This window comes from Ochotona curzoniae, unplaced genomic scaffold (assembly GCF_017591425.1).
Source record: "Ochotona curzoniae isolate NIBS_2020 unplaced genomic scaffold, NIBS_Ocur_1.0 scaffold_1852, whole genome shotgun sequence".
In the NCBI taxonomy this organism is placed as follows: Eukaryota; Metazoa; Chordata; class Mammalia; order Lagomorpha; family Ochotonidae; genus Ochotona; species Ochotona curzoniae.
The window spans coordinates 37,459,260-37,478,696 of record NW_024467087.1 but is presented as its reverse complement, the minus strand read 5'-3'; the positions used below and the strand labels follow the sequence as shown (position 1 = coordinate 37,478,696).

Below are 19,437 nucleotides of genomic sequence, written 5' to 3'. Positions count from 1 at the left end.
TACAATGGCAAGCTAGTCATTGTCCTTCATGAGGGAAAACACCATACCCACACAAGCCTAAGGTGGGCTGTGTTTCTTTGAAAATTATGTTTTAAACCAAAGATCCTGAGTGAATATTTTTATGAGCCTCTAATCAGCGCCACAGAGGGAACACCAAAAGGTTAATAAGAGATGGTTAGTCTCTTATGGTGGTTTCCTGGTGCCAGTTCCAGCCACTTGGTCTGTTTGCAGACTCATTAACTACACACACTGATTATCAGCGGAATTCAGGTAGTGCTCACTTGCTGTGATTTCAGAAGGGTAGTACGATTTGATACATCTACCCTCCAGCAAATGAGAACCCAAAAGTAAGGTAATGTTTCTTACAGTTTTTTTTTTTTCTTGAAGCTCAGTGGACATTAATTATAAATCTGAAAGTGTTTGATGAAGTTCAGAGAGGCATAATGAAATATTTTAACATGACAGCTGCCATAAACAAAAGTCTGGCTTTATATCTTTAAAATCCACTTAATGCAAAGACCCTGTATATCTGATTTCTCATTTCTTCTAATAAGAACAATTATCCAGTGTAAGAAAAGTCACAGATGAACACTCAACTCCTAACATATGCAGTTTGAGAGGCACTGAGTCAAGAAAACGAATTTGCACTTTGGGCTTTACTCTGGCATTAATAATGTCTTTGCTTTTTTTGGTCAATCAGTTTTTCTTCCAGAAAAAAAAAAATGTCTTCCAGAAAAAAAATGTGGAACAGATATGCACTCGTATGCATCATGTTAGTGGAATAGAGTGACTTTTAGAATTAAAAAGACTAAGTCTTCTAGCTAATGATTATAATCACAAGATTTCCTCAATTTTAAAATAGTTCACATTTGCGTATAAGTGATAGTTCAGTCCCTGCATGCGATTGCTTTGGTTTATCAATAGCATACAATCTGATATTTTCACATTAGACACATTTTGCAATAACTTGATGTTTTAATTAAATTAAAGTCCAAATCATTCTTTTGGTTCACTTCCCAGATTAGAGCAACTGACAGTCTCATTAACGATTAAAAACAGCAGGTGGTGATACTGTGGAACAGTTTGACCAGTCTAAATATCTTGGAACATACATATTTTCTCTTTTCCCTCTTTTCTATGTGTTAAAACGGAATGATTCTATTGTTCACACAGGTTGGAAAACTCAATGCAGACTAAAAGAGGAAGGAAGAAAGAAAGATGTCAAACAGCTGTTACTATCCACGTCAAGGATGCAAGAGAAAGAATATTCAAGCTCTGAGGTGGAGAGAGCAGACACACAGAAATTGGACCATACATCTTTGGCACTGGATTTGAATTTGCAAACTCATGACTGGGAAGCTGCCTTGCTACCATGAACCAAAGCTACTAAGTTTCTCCACACTGTTAAAGCAGTGACATTTACAGATTTCTACTTAAGCAGTAACTAATGTTGTAAGTAATGCTTTTAATCAAACCAGATTGAAGTTGAGCTCCTGCATAACTCACAGTATAGGTACCAGAGGATGATTTAGAAATACCCTAAAGCTTAGCTGACTAGGTAGGGAGAGATAAACTTACTTCTAAAGGGTTCTAACTTCAGTCAAATTGAAAATCTTTCCATTAAACAAAGCCAGGAATCTAACAGGTCTCATTTGTCATAAAGCAGATACTAAAGTTAAAAAGAACAAAACTAATGTTAAGATTATACTCTATTATTTCATATTTACCGGCTTGTATGTTTGTTGTCCGAACTCTTGTGAAAGTTAACAGACTCGATTATTATACCTGATATTATCAGGGAGCTTCAAGGACAAAGTGTGTCTCATGACTCAACCTCAATGAGCTACTTCCTGGTTCAGTTCCTTTTAAAGCAGCCCTGCTATACAACATCATAAAAACACCTCCAACCAATCAACAAATCCTATCACCTACATTTTTTTAAGTGAAAATCATTCTTCACCATAAAACCCCAAATCCCACATACTCTTCTGACTTTCCCCCTGTGTATACATGTCTGATCCCAACAAATATGCTTTGAATTAACTCGGGAGCCTGATCTTTCACTGATGTGCTTTGAATCAACTCTAGAGGCTGATCTCTCATGATGATCTTTTTATTCCTTACTGTGAGGAACTGCTTTGTATTCTCTGAATGCCTGATTTATAGGGGTCCATTATTTGCAATTTCAGATGAGTCTGTTTTCCCTACACTCTTGCGCTTCAAAAGGCAATCACCACATACAAGCTACATGGAAAATCCCTGGTAAATGATTTGGCACAAGGAGATTGAGAGGCCAAAGGACATAGAAGGCTGAACATGCGAATGAAGAAGCCATCTTGAAGTGGGTCTTCAAACTCAGCTCCTACAAGAATGAGTTAAACTGCTTACTCAGTGCTTTCTTAAATTGAGCATATTGTAAGCATAATTAAATGATTCTTTCAAACAAACAAACAAGAGAAATGAAAGAAAGGCCTTATAATACCTAAGCCTAGACTGTGTGAAAATGTTTTAAAACATCCCCAGAAGAAGAACCTGTATACACAAACCAATAAACCTTTTCTGCTGGCCCTAAAGACCAGCACACATCCTTTTAGGTCAGAGTTTTACTGTGTGTAAGCCTGATAGGAAGAGAAATCATAACTATTTTCTTTAAAAAGCCAAAAATCACATTGTATAGAGGGCAAGTGTTGTGGCATAATGAGTTAAGTCAATTGGAACACCTGTGCCTCATACTGGAGTGGCTGGGTTCAAGTTCCAGCTCCACTTACAATTCCAACTTTCCGCACACCCTGGGGGCAACAGGGAACTGGGTCCCTACTGTTCACATAGGAGACCTAGACTGATTTCCTGACTCCTGGTTTTGGACAAGATCAGCTCTGGCTGTTGCCAACATCTGGGGCATGAATCAGCATGTAATGGACCTTTCTCTCTACCCTCCCATCTCTACCTTTCAAATAAGTAAATAGATTTTTTTAAGTCAAATTTCTAAAGTGTGTGTATCAGGTAAGCTTTCACCAGTTTCTTTTAATTTCCCTTAGAACTGACTAGAAATAACTGTCCATATTCATTGCATAATAAATGAAATAAAGGGATGATAAACAGAAAAATTCTATAAATATATTAATGCCATGTTTAGATTATTGTTTTCTCAACCTGATGGATTTATTTGTGGTTATTTGGCATCTTATCAAAAGACATGAATAATGTTAAGTAGAAAGTCCTAAAAATCATTGATCATGATCGGTGCACTTTTTGAGTTATGTAGAACAGATGGTATATTCTGGAACTATACAGCATCTTGACTTGCATCTCACTGTCTATCCTATTGGCGATGTCCCCACTTACCATGACTTACAGAACTTGCTTTGTCATGAAGCAACTGGAAGACATTCATCTACCAAACCACCCAAACAGCAGAGTTTCAAGCACACTATGGTGGAATCAGACCTCCCCTATTCCTTCCTGGGGACCCCATTATACCAAACTGTGCTTTTAAAGATGCATTTTGCTTTCCACTTCAAAAAACTTCAATTAATTTCCTCACTGATCCTATGTAGCCTATTCCATACTGGACCATTTGTGCTATTGGGCCATAAACTCCTAGAGAATGAAATTCTTAATTGTTCAGTGTGCTCCCTTTATATATTCATCCTACAATGCCTTCCAAGTGCTTATGAATGTAGAAATTCCTAGCTTCAACTAGTCGAGAAAGCCCCTGGCATTTATTCTCTTGATGAATAATGAATCCTTTACCACAGGTAATTATTAATAATAAATTTTAAAATGATATTGAGAATAGGCAACTAAAAGATCCAAGTGAATCAAGAAACACACACACACACATAGACTCATACAAATACAATAGCATTCTCATTTGGAAGCATTCAAACAGTCGGTATTATTCATGATGCCCTGCATGGAGACAGTGAACTGTTCTAAAACAATTCTTTCACCAAAGGGTCCATGCCAAAATAATTCTAGCAAACAACTGCTAATGGCATAGATGTTTCCATTAGTTAAGGACAGCTTTTTATTCCAGTGACTGTCTTGTCAATAGGCTGTAAATAATGCTTTGGAAGGAATCCAATTATCTAAGTGTGGCAATGTAGTTGAAATAAACAAATGTTCCACCTATCACCTCTCTTCCTACCTACCCAGAAACTGTTTAATGTTGACCAATGGGATATTGTTCAAACTAGGACATAAAGGAATATCTCTCCTGACATTCTCATTTGGAAAAAGATTTTAGGAGCTGGCGATGTTGTGCAGTGAGTTAAGCCACATTCCAGCATTTCATAATGGAATGCCAATTAAAGTCCCAGCTGCTCCAGTTTTTGATCCAGCATCCTGCTAATGATACTGGAAAAGCAGTAGAAGGAAGCCCAAAGATGATCCAAGTGCTTTGTTTCCTTCCACCAACATGGAAGATGTGGATGGAGTTCCTATTTCCTGGCTTTGGCCTGGCCAAGTCCTTGACATTGTGAACATCAAGAAGCCTGCAGATGAAAGCTCTCTGTCTCTCTTTTTCTCTCTCTCCCTGCCTCTCTTTCTCTGTGTGTGTGTTTCCCACTCTCCTCTGTCACTCTTCCTTTGAAAGAGATAAAGTTTTTTTCTTTTTTTTCCTGGTTTTTAAAAATATTTTTATTTTGAATTTCTGAATTATGTGGTACAATTTCATATAGACTGGGATTCTCCCCCAAACTTCCACACACCAACAGATGTTTCCCATTTTGCTACAATGGTGTAGTCCTTCGTAAGGAATCATAATTCCATCAGCATTACTCAATACCATGTCAATTAATTCCATAATGTTGTAAATTGCTGTTGATGTTATGTTGGGGCTTTTGATTGATCAGGATGATATTCTGCCAGCTCTAACTTCAGACCAGAGATGGTCTCCCCAAGAAACTGTTGAATTGATCTGAACAATAAGATGTTGGATTCTATGCATGGTACATGCTTGCAATGAAAGAATCATGACTGGATTTGAACTGTAATACTGCAACAAGGTGGAGGAACCCACCATGGAGGGAGGGCAAGGGGAGGGGTTGGGGGAATCCCAGGGCCTATGAAACTGTGTCACATAATGCAATGTAATTAATTAACAAAATATTAATTCTGAAAAAACAAACCATCATGTCCATTAGCATGGGAAATAAAGTTTATGAAACATTGTATAATGTGCTCAAAAAGCTTTTTTCTTAATAAAAAAAGATTTTAGTAACAGTTTTCAATGGTTTCTTTTGTTTTATTGGCACAATATAAGCAAAAGCGCTTTTTTGTCCCAAGTTCTATTATAACCTTAAAATTAGAAAGAATTATGCATTTCATCATTGAGCTGGCCTTGGTCACCTCAGTAAATGCCAGAAAGCAAAAGTAAAAAGATGATAACCTTCAGAGTCAATAACAGAAATGGTTGACACATTCAATTCCAAAAGTTAGAAACAAAGTGGGCTCTTAAACATGCTGCTGAATGAATGAGCGAATGATATATGTCTGTGCCTGGATTGTTCCTGACTGGCATTAGGATACTGTGCACCTGAGGCAGAAGATAGAAGCACATACATAAAAAGAGCATATACACATTCCTATGTTCAAGTAATTAAGCATTTCACTGAGTATATTTGCAAGAGGATAAACATATTTTTAAAAATTCTATAAGAGCAAAACTGGGGAAGAAATAACTACATGAATTGCAAAACAGTACATCTAGCCTCAAAGATGCTAATTCAGGTCCAGGGAGATCTAATCAACCTCTTTGTTGAAGTAAAGATAAAACTTTTTGACAGCAAATGCTATTCTGATAAAATGGAATTTTCAATTACTGCATGAACATCTGGTCCATGCTGCCATCCTGGAGCCCAGCAGCACACTGCTTTGCAATGTCACAAAATATTCTCCACTGAGAATGCCCTATTTTGCCAAGAGATTAATTGAAATAACTGTTTGGAAATTTAGTGAGGTGAGAGGTGAGTCAGGGGGACATGTTAGAGGATAAAGAAAAGAATGATCAGTCATTGACTCATAATTTCATTAAAAGGCTAGGGGAAATGAGATTATATATTGTTGGTTGAGTGTTAAAAGTGTAACTGCTTTGACATACCTGTGGTTGACACTGTACTACGCATAATATACAGTGTACAACATTTTCATGGCTAATTTGTAACAGCATTAGGCACAGATCAAATTTTTCAAATCCACATTTCATAGAGCAAACATGTTAAGTGCAATTCAGGTGATGAGAAGAGTAAATAAACAAGTGTAGCAAAATGCATAAGAATCTACATTTCTAGAAGGAAAGCAATCATTATATTGCATTCGGGTGCATTTGGATGTGAAAAGCAGATAAATGTTATTGCAAATATCTGTATATTGCCTCCATTTGGTATCAATTAGCACAGAAGGGAAACCAACTCAGCTTTATAGTAAACTCTAATTTGGGTGCATATTAGGGCAATTACAGTCATATTTTCAGTTGATTAATTTATAATCAATAATTAAAATAAGGAAAGAAATACTGGGTATGATTTAAGAGCAATTAGTTGGGTCAGGGACTAGTGTACACTAGTCCCATAAATTTCATTTTCCTATCAGGATTACATATTTAAGGAAGCATAATGGAATGGTCATGTCCTCCTAAACGGTCATTCAAAGGAGGAAAGAGGAACCAGAAGCCTATTAACCTTGGCATCACTCAATCTAGATAGGAGAGCAGAAAGCCCAGTGATATGCCAAATCATACACCAAATCCATGAGCTCTGATCACCCCATTGTTAATTACACATCTTAGAAATCATCCACAGAAATTAGATAAGGAAAAATTTAAAAACCTCACCAGACGGTGATAAGACTTCTCAAATCCAGACTACTGGTCAAGAGATTTGAGCGGTGCTCCCAATCTCAGCACCAAACCATCTCAGGAACCAAAAGCAGGTGGTAAAACCCCTGCACTTGTTCTCAACGCACTCTTCAGAGCCACTGAGAGACAGCACTAGAAAAAGTACAATATTCCAATAGGAATATTGTCTGGTGAACCATGACAATAAACCTAGGGGCAGACTGTTCTATATACATTTGGCCCAATTTTGGAGAGATTCTGGAAAGTACAAAACCCATATCAAGGTCAGAGTTAGCCTGACAAGTTCAAGATTAAGCATATATGGTAGCTTCACCAAGTGAGTGCCTTTTGATGAATGTTTCTTAGAATAAAATGAGATAAGCTTACTATCAGAGTACAGGTTTGATATAGTCGAGTGGTATAAATTTAACTGTTAGAACAGTTGTTGTCTTGTGAGCTGGAAGTAATCAACCCAAATGAAATAGTGACACAATGTGTATGGCAAGTCTGGAGTTGATTTGAGACACATAATTAAGTGTAACTACAGAAAGCATCAGAGGTAATGGGATATCACAAGGTAAAGCCTGAAGTGTAAGCAAGATCTAAATTCCCTTTGTACCTAAACTTCAATCACTCACTCAGGATGAAATTAATCAACCCAAGGATTGGTTCAAGGCTTAGTCGTTGCTGGAATAATGGGATAAAATGAAAATATATGCATTCCAATCAAATATTGTTAAACAAAATGTGAAGATGTTGCCACAATGCAACAGCAAAAAGTGTATTATGTGTGGAATCATGCAGAACTCGGTCACAGATTTGCCTTAAAATGCTGTCATTCTTATCCAATATGCATAGTACATATATGTACAAATATAAATAAATACACACAAGGATATATACATATTTCACAGTTGTGAGAACTACTCTCTTCTTAGAATAGGCTGATCCATCAGTATTGCTTTCCTAGAGAAATATGACAAACTTGAAGCAGATGTTGTTCAGGCCAGGCATAAAGTGAGAATCATTTATGACTATTTCATTTCCTGCAGTCATTTCAGTTTAGACAGCATCTAACTAAAACCCTCGCTAACATAAGGGAAAAAGTCTTAGAGACGCATGACTAGTAAATGATACGTGTCAGTGTGCATCCTGTAACACACTTCTAATCCTCTGAATTAAATTGCTTCTGTTTCAGCTATATAAATGTTTAATTTTTTTGTCCTTAGTCATAGTAAGGTTTCCCAGAAAGTATATTATCTCTGCAGATGTCACACTTCACCAATAAGGGAAGGCAGCAGTGCATAATTGGTAGTGACCTCTATATATTATAGACTTTGACAATCCACTCTGCTTGAGAGGTGGTGGATTAGACAATTTAATGGACTCTACAGTGACTAATTTTTTTTTCCATCAAAAACATTTCGTTTAGTGGATCATGCGTTTTTATCCTTTGGATTCATTTACCAAACCAAAACAAAAGCATTTAATGATGTTTACAGTGAAATGAAACAGCTGAAGACCAGCGCATAATCACCATATTTTGTTTTCTCTTCTTTATGTCTTTTAGCAGTAGGGCCTCCAGCTGAGCATGAGTCTAGCTTCTCTTAAGACATAGCCAAGCAGTCTGAAGCTTCGCTGAGCCTGAACACCAAGTTGAATTCATACTCCTTAATTGAAAAAGAAAGGTTGTTTGCAATATCATGGTTGCATCAGTAAAATATTGAAATCGACATTTGTACCCGAGTCCATCTGAACATTCTGCCTTAGTTGAATTCTGCAGTTTTCTGCACTGGTTTCTACTAGCATAGATTTAAATAGTGATTCTTGCTGAAGCATGTATGGCTGGGTTTACAAAAATAGGCTCTCCTCCACACTTGAGGATGCTGCTCCTGAGGGGCCACTTTGAGGTGCTCTGCCCATTAGTGAAATGTCTTACGTTGACTCAGCTGCCTTTCTTTCCCTAGTCTCCGCTATGACTAATGACATGATTTGTGTGACAGTTGTAGCGATTTCAAACAGTGGCCCTGTAAATAAAATGAGTGTTTCTTGCCTTAGCACACAATCTGTGGTCAAACAACCAAATCTCTCCAGATAAAGCCTGGCAGGAAAGTAACCCTTAGATTTCAATAGTGCTGCATTCTAGACAACTCAATTCATCAACTGAGTTCATATGCTAAAGCCAAAAGAGACATTTACTCCTGATGAGAAGGCATATGCTTGCTTCCTACGTACTTGGTGCAGTTATTATTGAAGAGTCTGCATGCAACGTGTATTTGCTGTCAGGTGTTAAAATGCTTTAACATGATACCATCCTAGGTGATCCACTCAGGGAGGGCAAAGAAGAATCTGACTAGGTGTCAGGATGTTTGAAAAGCCTGTAGGCAAAAAGATTTATATGATCTGAGGAGAAACCAGAGTGCAATGTAATTAATTAAAAAATGTTTAAATAAAACCTGTAGGCGCTGCTGAAGTGTGAGCTCAGCAGACATGTTGAAAAAGATACTTATTCTTTGGAATCCATTTTTGTGATTACATCCAATCAGCCCTTACCATGGTCAGGCATCTGAGATCCCATGGAAGTCACACTGGTATTCAGCACATCGTTGACAGCAGTATCACAATACAGGCTCCGCTGGACATCATGTTCACTGTCAGTCTGGTCACTCTCCTCATGTCCACTATCCTTCAGGCTGTTGCCCTCTAAGTCCTTGAAGGTTGAGCTGCTGGGTTGAAGAAAGAATAATAATTTACAACTGTAAGAGATCCGATTTAAAAAAAAGTCTGAGCCAGGATGATGTCAGCTCTGTGATGAGCCCAGCTAAGGCTGGATTGCCCAAAAGTGTAGAAATAAGGGGGGATGACATTTCTGTTTAAACATGATGGAATTTAACATTGCATAGAAAGTCTTACTACTGGATACTGATGTAGCTAATATTTTCATTCACTTATATACAATGCATCATTACAGACGCAGCAGAAGTACAAACCTAAAACAATCTCTAAAGAATTGCATCCTTTCAGAAGGATTTTCCAACTTTCCTTACAATCAAAGGAAAATTAGAACTAATGTTTACTGATGGATTACTATTCATAAGACACTGTTTGAAGTACTTAACATAATTAACTTTTTAAACCATCACAACTCTATAAGATAAAGGTGCTACTAATATTCATACTTAAAAATGAAAACACAAAGGTGCCTAGAATTTAAATAACTTGAGCAAGGTCATGCAGCTGGTTTCTACAAAACAGCAGACATAAGACAAAAGGCAGGTAGTTGATCTTCAGAGTTTGGAACCTTAACCACTACATATACTCCAAACATTGTATAACAAAACAAAACAAGAAGTGTCAGAAATCAGGGTAGTACCATTAAAATATAAAGGATTACCAAGACTGAAGAAACAGGTGAGTTTTAAGTCAGAAGGATAGATTGAAAAGAAAAGAAGGGAGGCAGGGACTGAGAAGAGGACAAACTTGAAAAATATGATGGTCACACATTGAAAATATGATGGTTAATTTGATGTGTCATTTTGGCAAGGCCACATGATGCCGCAACAGCAAATGGAACATCATTTTTGGGTATGTCTGTATGGGTATTTGCGGGAGATATTGGCATCTGAATCAATACACAAAGCAAAACATGTGCTCTCCCCTGCAAGGGTGTGCATCATTCCAATTCAAGGCCTAAACAGAACAAAAAGTAGAAGAATGTTGGAACTGCTCTCTGCATAACTGATTAAGGTAAGACATCAATCTTTTGACCTGTTATCTATATTATTAATTTTCTGGTTCTAAAGCCTTTAAACTACAGCAACAATGTTCCTAGTTCTCCAGCTTGTACAAGAGAGATCACAAGGTTTTTCAGCATCCAGAAACTTTTTTGATAATAAAGATGTGGCTATAGATACAGAGATAGCGATATATGTTGATACATTTATTGGTTCTGTTTCTCTGGAGAACCCCAACACATAAGATAAAATATGAGAACAAGAGAATGGGCACTAATAGAAGCGTGATTACAGTTACACTAAAAATATGTAAACCTGAGCCCAACATGCTAGCCTAGTGGCTAAATCCTCACCTTACATCCATCAGAATCTCATATGAGCATTGGTTTCTGTCCTGGCTGCTCTCCACTTCCCATCCAGCTCCCTGCTTACAGATTGGGAAAACAGCAGAAGATGGCCCAAAGCCTTAGGAATTTGAACCCACATGGGAGACCCAGAAGAAGTTCCTGGCTCCTAATTTCGGATCAGCTCAGCTCCTGGCCATTGCGACCACTTGGGGAGCGAAACAGTGGACAGAAAAGCTTTCTCTCTGTAAATCTTCCTTTCCAATAAAAATAAAATATCTTTTAAGAAGAGTATGTAAACTTTCAGTTCAAGAATTTGTGGATAATTTTTTTCTTGCATTTATTAAATCAATCCACCACATTATTATCTTACCTTCCGAGAACTCCACACCATTTCTTACAAAATAGAGAAAAACATATAGGGTACATCTATAGAGGACCTACCTGCTACTTCTAATACTTTGAATGTCCTGACTGAGTTTGCAGCTGTGCTTCACCATGGATCATAAATTATGTATCTGAAACACCTTGTGGGGGATGGTGCATCTATTCCCTTAGTCAGTGAGGAAGCCGCAAAGACATTCAAGAAAATATGTTGTTGTCTCAACAAGGGAGAGTGACACAATTGTGAATTAGGACGAGCTCCAACAGATCTACTGTGCCTCTGAAATGGGAGCCCTGTAGAGATGACAGCACAAACTCGCTTGATCTGCTCAATCTTCAACATTCACGGGGCTAGCTCTCTGAGACTTTGATAAGAACATTCTGTACATATAATGAAGAGCTATGCCATGGATACAATGGACACATTGTCATTCTCTGCACTTGGTCAAAACGAATCACAGCAGATTTTTAACATATGACAAACTTAGATAAAGAATGTTTGCTAACCTGAATGTAAAAAGGAAAAAGATCGAGAGGGCAGTAACTGGAAAGCCATAATTATAAGAAAATGAAGAGTAGGAGAGAGTGAAGCGTTGACCTGTTAGCTAATTATTTTCAGAAAGAATAACTCAGTATCAACTGAAGTAAAACTAAAATCTCTCAATAGGCCAGCTCACTCAGCTCCTTCAAATAATGTTGCACAAGTTACTTGACCCTATGAACTCAACCAGGACGCAATCCTATTAAAAAAATCATCCTATAGTTCTTCTATGGTCAAGAAGGCCAAATGCAAACACATGACTTAAAGCACTTCACCATTTCTAATTGTACAGCACAGATTCTGGGACTTTTTAACAAATTCTAATCCCACAGTTGAAATAAATGCATTTGTCCTGAAAAAGTTGGGCCCTACCTATAAGCATCCATAAATCTCATGATAGAGGAAATAATCTCCCTGGTTGGTGGTACAGGCTCTTCCATTTTCATAGGAAACATCAATTTTCTACCTGTATATCTAGTTTCTGATACATACAACTTTTTTAATCCATGACAGAAAAGTGTCACTTTTAGGCAGACAATTTAATTCTGAATTGACTTCATTCCCATTGCTACCAATATTTGCTTGATACACATGATAGTTAAGGGTTACAGTCTAAGCAATATATTTAAGCATCCTTACAGTAGGGCTTCCCAACCTTCACATTGTTGATTGTTTCAATGACATAATTATTTGTTGTGGCTGTCCTTGGTGTATTGTAAGATGTTTAGCAGCATCCTTGGCTTCTACACATTAGATACCAGTAATCATCCCCACCCAGGGGGTAACAATGACAAGCCTTCTGTGAGATACTGCCAAATAATGCTCAGTTGAACATAACTGCTCTAGGGTCTCTAAACTCTATTCCTGAAACAGACTATAATGGAGAAAGCACAGAATTTCGAGTTATTAGGACAAGTGATGACCTGTAACCCTGCTTCAGGTATCTTACCATGTTGCTAATATCTAATGTCTTTATGAGCCTCAATTTCCTTGTCTATGAAACTCATTTGCTAGAATTTCCTTCACAAGACCATTTTGTGGGTTCAATGGGGCACTACACTAGAAGTATCAAATACACATCAAAACTCAATAAATGGTCATGCTTTAATATTATTATTATTATGTATAGCAAAGCCTTCGCTGAATTACAATTAAATATTATGTCATGGTCTTCGGTAGGACTGACATAAGAAATTTAGATATAAATTACATATATTCTGTATCTTCTGTTAATAATAGACATTGCCCACTATGTTCATTTCTACTAAAATTAAAGAACAAGAAGAAATGACAAAAAAAAGTTGTCTTGTCAAATGTGTATCCTTCCTTTATTGGACAGCTATTCGACTTCATGTATTTACCAGTTTGTCTTGGTTACCCAAGACTTTCAAAGTGCACATGATGTTTAACTGAAGAGTTACTTGTCTGGATGCCACAGACATCTAGCTGGTTTCTCCTAATTGTTTCTGGAGATGAATTTTTAAATTGTGTTCATCAAATGCATATGCATATGTAAGCCCTAGAGCTTTTATATCTTAGGTATAAGGAATAGAAACAATGAAACAGTAAAGGATCAGAGCTGGCTGGTACCACAAGCACAGCACAAGTTATCAGAAGCAAAAGCAAGAGTTATGACACTCCACAACGCCAAGCCTGGAATAGCTAACTCATTTTAAAAATCAGTTTCCCCATCTGAGAAACTAACTGCCACTTACTCTGATCCTGTAAGGACATTTAGTGTTTTAATGAATAGATTTGTGGAAAGCATTTTAAGACCAATGAACAAGATGCTTCAAATTGTAAAATAGCCTGTAAATGGCCACTCACCCCAAACAAATAACAATGTATGCCAAGCATAAAAAATGCTTATTTCGCTTGCTTTATTACCTATGTGCTCCTGGGAGATGAAAAACTTGCGAAACAACTTTTGTGGGGCAATAAATCATAGGTACCCTATTTGTAATGATACTGTAAATACAAATGCTAATATCACTGAGCTTATGACAATTGAGGGACGGGTGTATTTGGAAGCATCTAGAACAGGGAAGCTCCGCACCCAACAGCTATTCAGAAAATGCATGATGAATAAACATGCACTTCTGAGCCATATCCGTCCTTAAAATATTGGAACTATTTTTCCAAAACAAAGAATTTGAAACTGGCCATATTATCCTATCAAGTGATACCACATAGGCAGGGGATGCCATCTCACAGTGAGAAACAGGAGCAAATAAGAGTAAAAAGATTATCGTAACTGTACAAGGAGATTTAAGAAGTTCATGAAAACAGACTTACCCGATAAGCTTTTTTTGGTGTAAGAAAATTTGGAAACCTGTCTAGTTTTTCTTTATAATATGCATCTTTTTTAGAATATGTAAAAATTTATAAGACCCCTTGTATTTAAAGAACACGGGAAGATCCTCTAGGAGTTAATGACCAACCTGTATCATAGTCCCCTTTGAAACTGATCAAAATGGGGATTCAGCAGGAGTGCAGCTAGAAACTCTGCATTTACCAAACCTCCCAGGGGATTCCAGTGCACATTCAAGTTCAGAAATCGCTGACTTAACGGGAAGTTTAGTGCTAATGATTTTAATGGAAAATGCTGATGTCTCATTCACCTTCCATTCATTCACTCTGGAACAGGGACGAAGCACTTACAATATACAACAAGGTACCATATGAGGTGCGACAAAACCCCAGGACACTTTCGGAGGAAAAGAAAAACACTATGTGTGTGGATGGTTGAGAAGACAATACTCATTTATCTTTTCACACCACTTCAGTGCCTTGTTCATTTCTACTATATTTTCTTTGAGTTACATTACAGCCTCATGCCCTGCTTGATATTGCTCCAAAAGCACCGCAGGAGTGTATATCAGACAGCAGTACAGAAGCAGGCATGAGTGACGAGAGCGCTGTAGCAGGGGTAAAGCACCACCACTGGTTTTCCTTGTTCTGAGAAGACAGCAAGCAAACAAGCATAGCAGGAAGGAAATTCCACCAGAAAAATTGCCAAACAGTTCTGGTGAGTTAATCTGGGACTCGCACCTGAACATCTTTGGGTATACCTACATGTTGCAGGTGATGGTCTGGAGGGAAAAAAAAAACACAGAAATATGAGGGTACTTAAGTTCATGGGAAGTCAGAATTAAAAGATTCGATTTTGGTGCAAGAAAGCCTCTCTTTTTTTGGAATTTTTTAGTGTTTTCACAAATACATTTTCCATGAACTTTTTGAAATAGGTTCATATAATCCTGGATTCCCCCATGCTGAAAATCGTTCAGCTCATGTCACATATCTTCTTCTTTCGTTCCATATCGACTCTTCACACTTCTGAATTTTAATTTACAGCTATGAGAACGTCTCTGCCCTCCAACTTTCTGTTGGCTTTGGCCAAGGAAGGCCACCAACAGTAGATCAGTGATTACAAAGAGAGTGATGTTAGAGTACTAACTCTACCTACTGCTTGCCTGCACAGTCTCCTCCTTAGGAGACTATAGTTCTCAACAGACCAGCAGTCACCGCAACTCTGAAGTCAATGCTCTCTACATACTCTCTCGCTTAGTCTTTTCAGAATGAAGTGCAGTCTCTTGGCCATTCTTAACGGCAGCATTTCATGTAGTTCACTAGCCTTGCCCAAGCCTCTGAAAATACTCCCTTTGCAAATAAATCTTCCTCGTGTCATTCTAATTTGAATGCACTGGCTGATTCTTGTACAAGTCCACGCTGCTGCAGGGAAGAGCTACAGGTGGACAGTGCCAGCTGCTGATCAACTACCTGAAGTAAGACAGATGTGAAAAAGGAAATGAGACCTGCATATAAACAATGTGGCCAAGAAAGCTAATCACTGAAGAATGCCAAAAAGAAGGATTCCAATAAATATCCCTAGAAGTGAATAGAAAAAAGAGCAAATGCATTGGAAAGCACATTCTCAAAGTTGGCCTGGGATTGGACTGTTAGTATAAAAAAACAGGGATTTGGTGGTAAAATTAAAACTAATAATCAGCTTTATAACTTACTTCCAGGAGCTTTTTCTATGAGTGTCAACCACATAAAAACCCCGTTTCAAACATCACTAAGAGCTACTTGAACACATTTTACATGGTTTTATCCCCTGGCGTTAGTCATCGCTCTTTTAAAATTCTCCTCACATTTTACAATTAAAATTGTTAGCCCCCATAAAAGCATATCACAAATAATTTTTCCCTATTGTTTTAGGTCCTGAGCTTTGTCCAAACTCAGCTGACCCCATCAATCCTAATGTCATCTCAGTTTTCCAAAACTTTTATAGTTTCATAAAGGGAATCTGAAAAAAAAAATTGTGTTCTTGAGCTTTTATCTGTTTTTTTCTTAATCAAGGTGATTCTGAGTAAAAACTACTATCTGTAATTTCCAGCAACATCAGCATACTTCTCCACCATGGGCCTGTTATGTCATGGCTGTATCCATTATATGCATATACATGTAGACAAACACATATGTAACATAATTAATGAAAATGAGAGGTTCTTGGTGAGTCCCAAAGCTGCTGTGGAGATACATGTATCCCAAAAGCTAAACATTTAAACAGAAGTTTCCAACTCATCAGTGTATTCTGCACATTAGATGTTGCGAGTTAACCTAGAGCATGAGGTTCCCAGGAGTCTTAGCTTTCTGCCAGAAGATGAAAATCTGGCTCATGCTATCAGTTTAACCTGGTCATGAAATTCCCAGGTACCCAAAGCTAGCTAGCCCAAGGGGCCTGCGAGGACAAGGCAAATCATTCTTTTTACCACAAACTTTAAAAAGAAGCTTTGAGACTAACGAGGCTAAAGCAGAAAATAAAGCAGGTTTCTGCCACAAGGCTAAGCAATACATAGAAAAGATTTTTAATCTTCCTAAAACAAATTAGTCATATAATTTTGAATTTGACCTTTGCTTTTTTCCATAAGCCAAGAAAATATTCTGAAAAGATTCTTCTCAACCCCTCAGAAAAATTCTAAACTATCCTGTGACTGGTGATAGAGAGCTATCCATTTTTTAGATGACTAACAATCATGACGAAGGTCACAAGCAATCCCAGACCAATACAGAATAATATAACACATTGTCAGTGTTTTACTGCTGCGTTGTGAATTAAATTAGATATGAATTACATTGCTTGTACAGCAAGCTAGTTTATTCCTTGAATCCTACTCTTCCGGTGATATAAATTTATGGGATTAGAGCTAGCAAAATAATAGAATTTCCAGGTTTTCTCCACTACAGCTCTTACATACTTTGCTTACCTCTCCCTTTACTCTTATTTCAGCAAACACACTCAGTATTCAATTTTAGCTGCAGAATAACCAGTGGCCCATTCAAAAGTTTCTTCACATGAAGCAATAATAAAGTCATCATCTGACTGGTCAGTATTGGGGTTTTATCACAAGAAATTTTCTTCTTTGCTAGTTCTTTCTCCCTAGAGATCCTCCTGAACCCCTTGTTTCTCTTCCATTTGGGTAACTTTAGTACTCACAGCACCAGATGGAATCTCCCATGTTGGAACTCAGCTCTGTAGTCCAATACACTGTGATTCTATTCATAACTAAATCATGATCAACTACTCATGCAAATATTAACTTTCAATTGATTTGCTTGAAATATTAGAATTAGCAAGTGTTGAATTAAGCAAATATCTTTTCTATTTCTGTCCTACCCATAAGCATTTTTTAAAAACAAAGGATTCATCTGCCGTTAAAAATCTCTTCAAATAATTTCAAACTCGTCAGAATAAAAACTATCACAAAACACACTGAAAATTCCTCATGAGAAAACATTTTTAGACTTCCCTCTCCCTGAAGTGGATAGGAACAGGAATTTTTATACCCACATGATTTTGAAAACTTTCTAATTTCTTTGAATGTTAAATTCTAATCCATAATGCAGAATTCTTTTGTACTATGATCCTACTTTGAGTTTAATTGTGCATGTATGTATTTTAATGAAAAAGAAGTATAACGAAATGTCCATAGTGATTACCACTGAGTGAAGGAAATAACAGAAACGTTAATTTTTGTGCTTTTCTGAATCTTCTCAATTTCTATGATAAGCAACAAGTCATTCAGCTTCAAATCAGAAACAACATAGTTTAAAATCTTTCAAGCTTGTTTTGTCCTTTATAACAAATCAAGCTCAGTTTTAGAAATAGGCAAATAAATCAACATACCTTTTGATTAAATGGGCGCGGCTGTTCACGTAGTTGGAGTCAAAAGAGTAGTTTTCAGTCTGCAATGAGAAAAAAAAAGATTTAAAAGATTACATAGATAACAGATCAAAAAAAAAATCAAAATGTCCCACATAAAAGAAAGTTTTTTTTTCTTTTGATTTGAAAGGAGAGAGAGATATTACTGTTCCACTAGTTCACTTCCCAGGTGCCCACAACTGCCAGGGTTAAACCCAGATCAAAGTCAGGAGCCAGGAACTTAATCCAATCCTCGGATGTAAGCGTCAGGAACTCATTTACTTAATCCATAACCACTGCATACCAAGATTTGCATTGGCAGGGAATTGGAGTCAGGAGCAAGACCAGGAATCCAACCCAGGCTCTACAATGAGGGATGCAGGCACCTTAAGTATTAGGCTAAATGCCCACTCCTAGTAATTATTGTGCATGAAACAATGAATAATGCAGAAACTAAAGCTATAGGAAGGCAGCAGCCCAATGAACCCCCTGCCTCCTTGGGGGCTCTGGGGTCTCCATGGAGACAGCTGTTCACCCCTTCATATTAGGAGAAGGTTGACACAAATAGTCTCTAAAATATGGCTGGCTACTGACCATGCAACCACTTACACAAAAGAGAAAACATGACACACAATCATTACTGAAACTCATTGCTTCTCATTCCCCAGTGGAAACAATTCTATGCCCATCAAATTGGCTGGAAGTTCAAAGGTAATTTTATTAGTAGTAGATAATTAACATGTTAAAATATTTATTCCAAAGATATGGAAATGCAGGCAAGGTAATCCCCCACTGTGGATTTAAACCACATCTCCCTTTGTTTTAAGACATTTGCTCAGCAATGGTTATGCAGGAAGGTCTTCGTTTTATCACAGATTTATAAAAGCAAGTAAGTATTATGCCTAAAACAGGGTGAAGGGCAGTCCACAGGGGGTGCCAAAGCCTTTCATGTGAAACATGAAGTTTGCAAGCAAACCCCTGTCTCAGCTCCTATCATTAAAACACCATCGTCTAATCTGGTTACAGTAGACTGCTGGAGCAACGGCTTTATAAAAGCAAATACATAATACCCGCCAGATGAAAGAGATGGGAAACTAACTTATGAGCACTCAGAGGTGAGGGGATTCAAAGAGGACAGCAAAGGGGGCAAAAGCCACAGAAGAGTAGACACTAAAGTAACTGCGAAGTGAACCTTACCCCCCAACGTTGAAGTACTACTCTTGTTAAACCACTGCATGAACTGAAAAACAGCCAAACCCACTTCCTCCACCCTTCTGCCCTTCCACCAAAAATCACCACCATTTCTATGGGGCTTTCGGCTATCACTGCACCTGAGAATGTTTAGAAAAAGAAAACTCAGTAGCTGCCCAGCAAACAAAAGGATGTGTTCC

At 37.6% G+C, this 19,437-nt stretch overlaps 1 protein-coding gene across 3 annotated transcripts in view; it reads right to left on the bottom strand.

Annotated features, from left to right (window-relative positions):
* Nucleotides 1-19,437, bottom strand: part of PCDH19 (protocadherin 19) — a 109,650-nt gene that overhangs the window by 26,613 nt on the left and 63,600 nt on the right. For 2 of the 3 annotated variants that reach the window (XM_040999775.1, XM_040999777.1), the window contains 2 exons: nucleotides 18,032-18,090; nucleotides 9,392-9,564 (listed from right to left, as the gene is read on the bottom strand). In XM_040999775.1, coding sequence (XP_040855709.1) covers nucleotides 9,392-9,564; nucleotides 18,032-18,090 — 232 coding nt within the window. The remainder of the gene's footprint in view (nucleotides 1-9,391; nucleotides 9,565-18,031; nucleotides 18,091-19,437) is intronic. The other variant, XM_040999778.1, reaches the window with a different exon arrangement.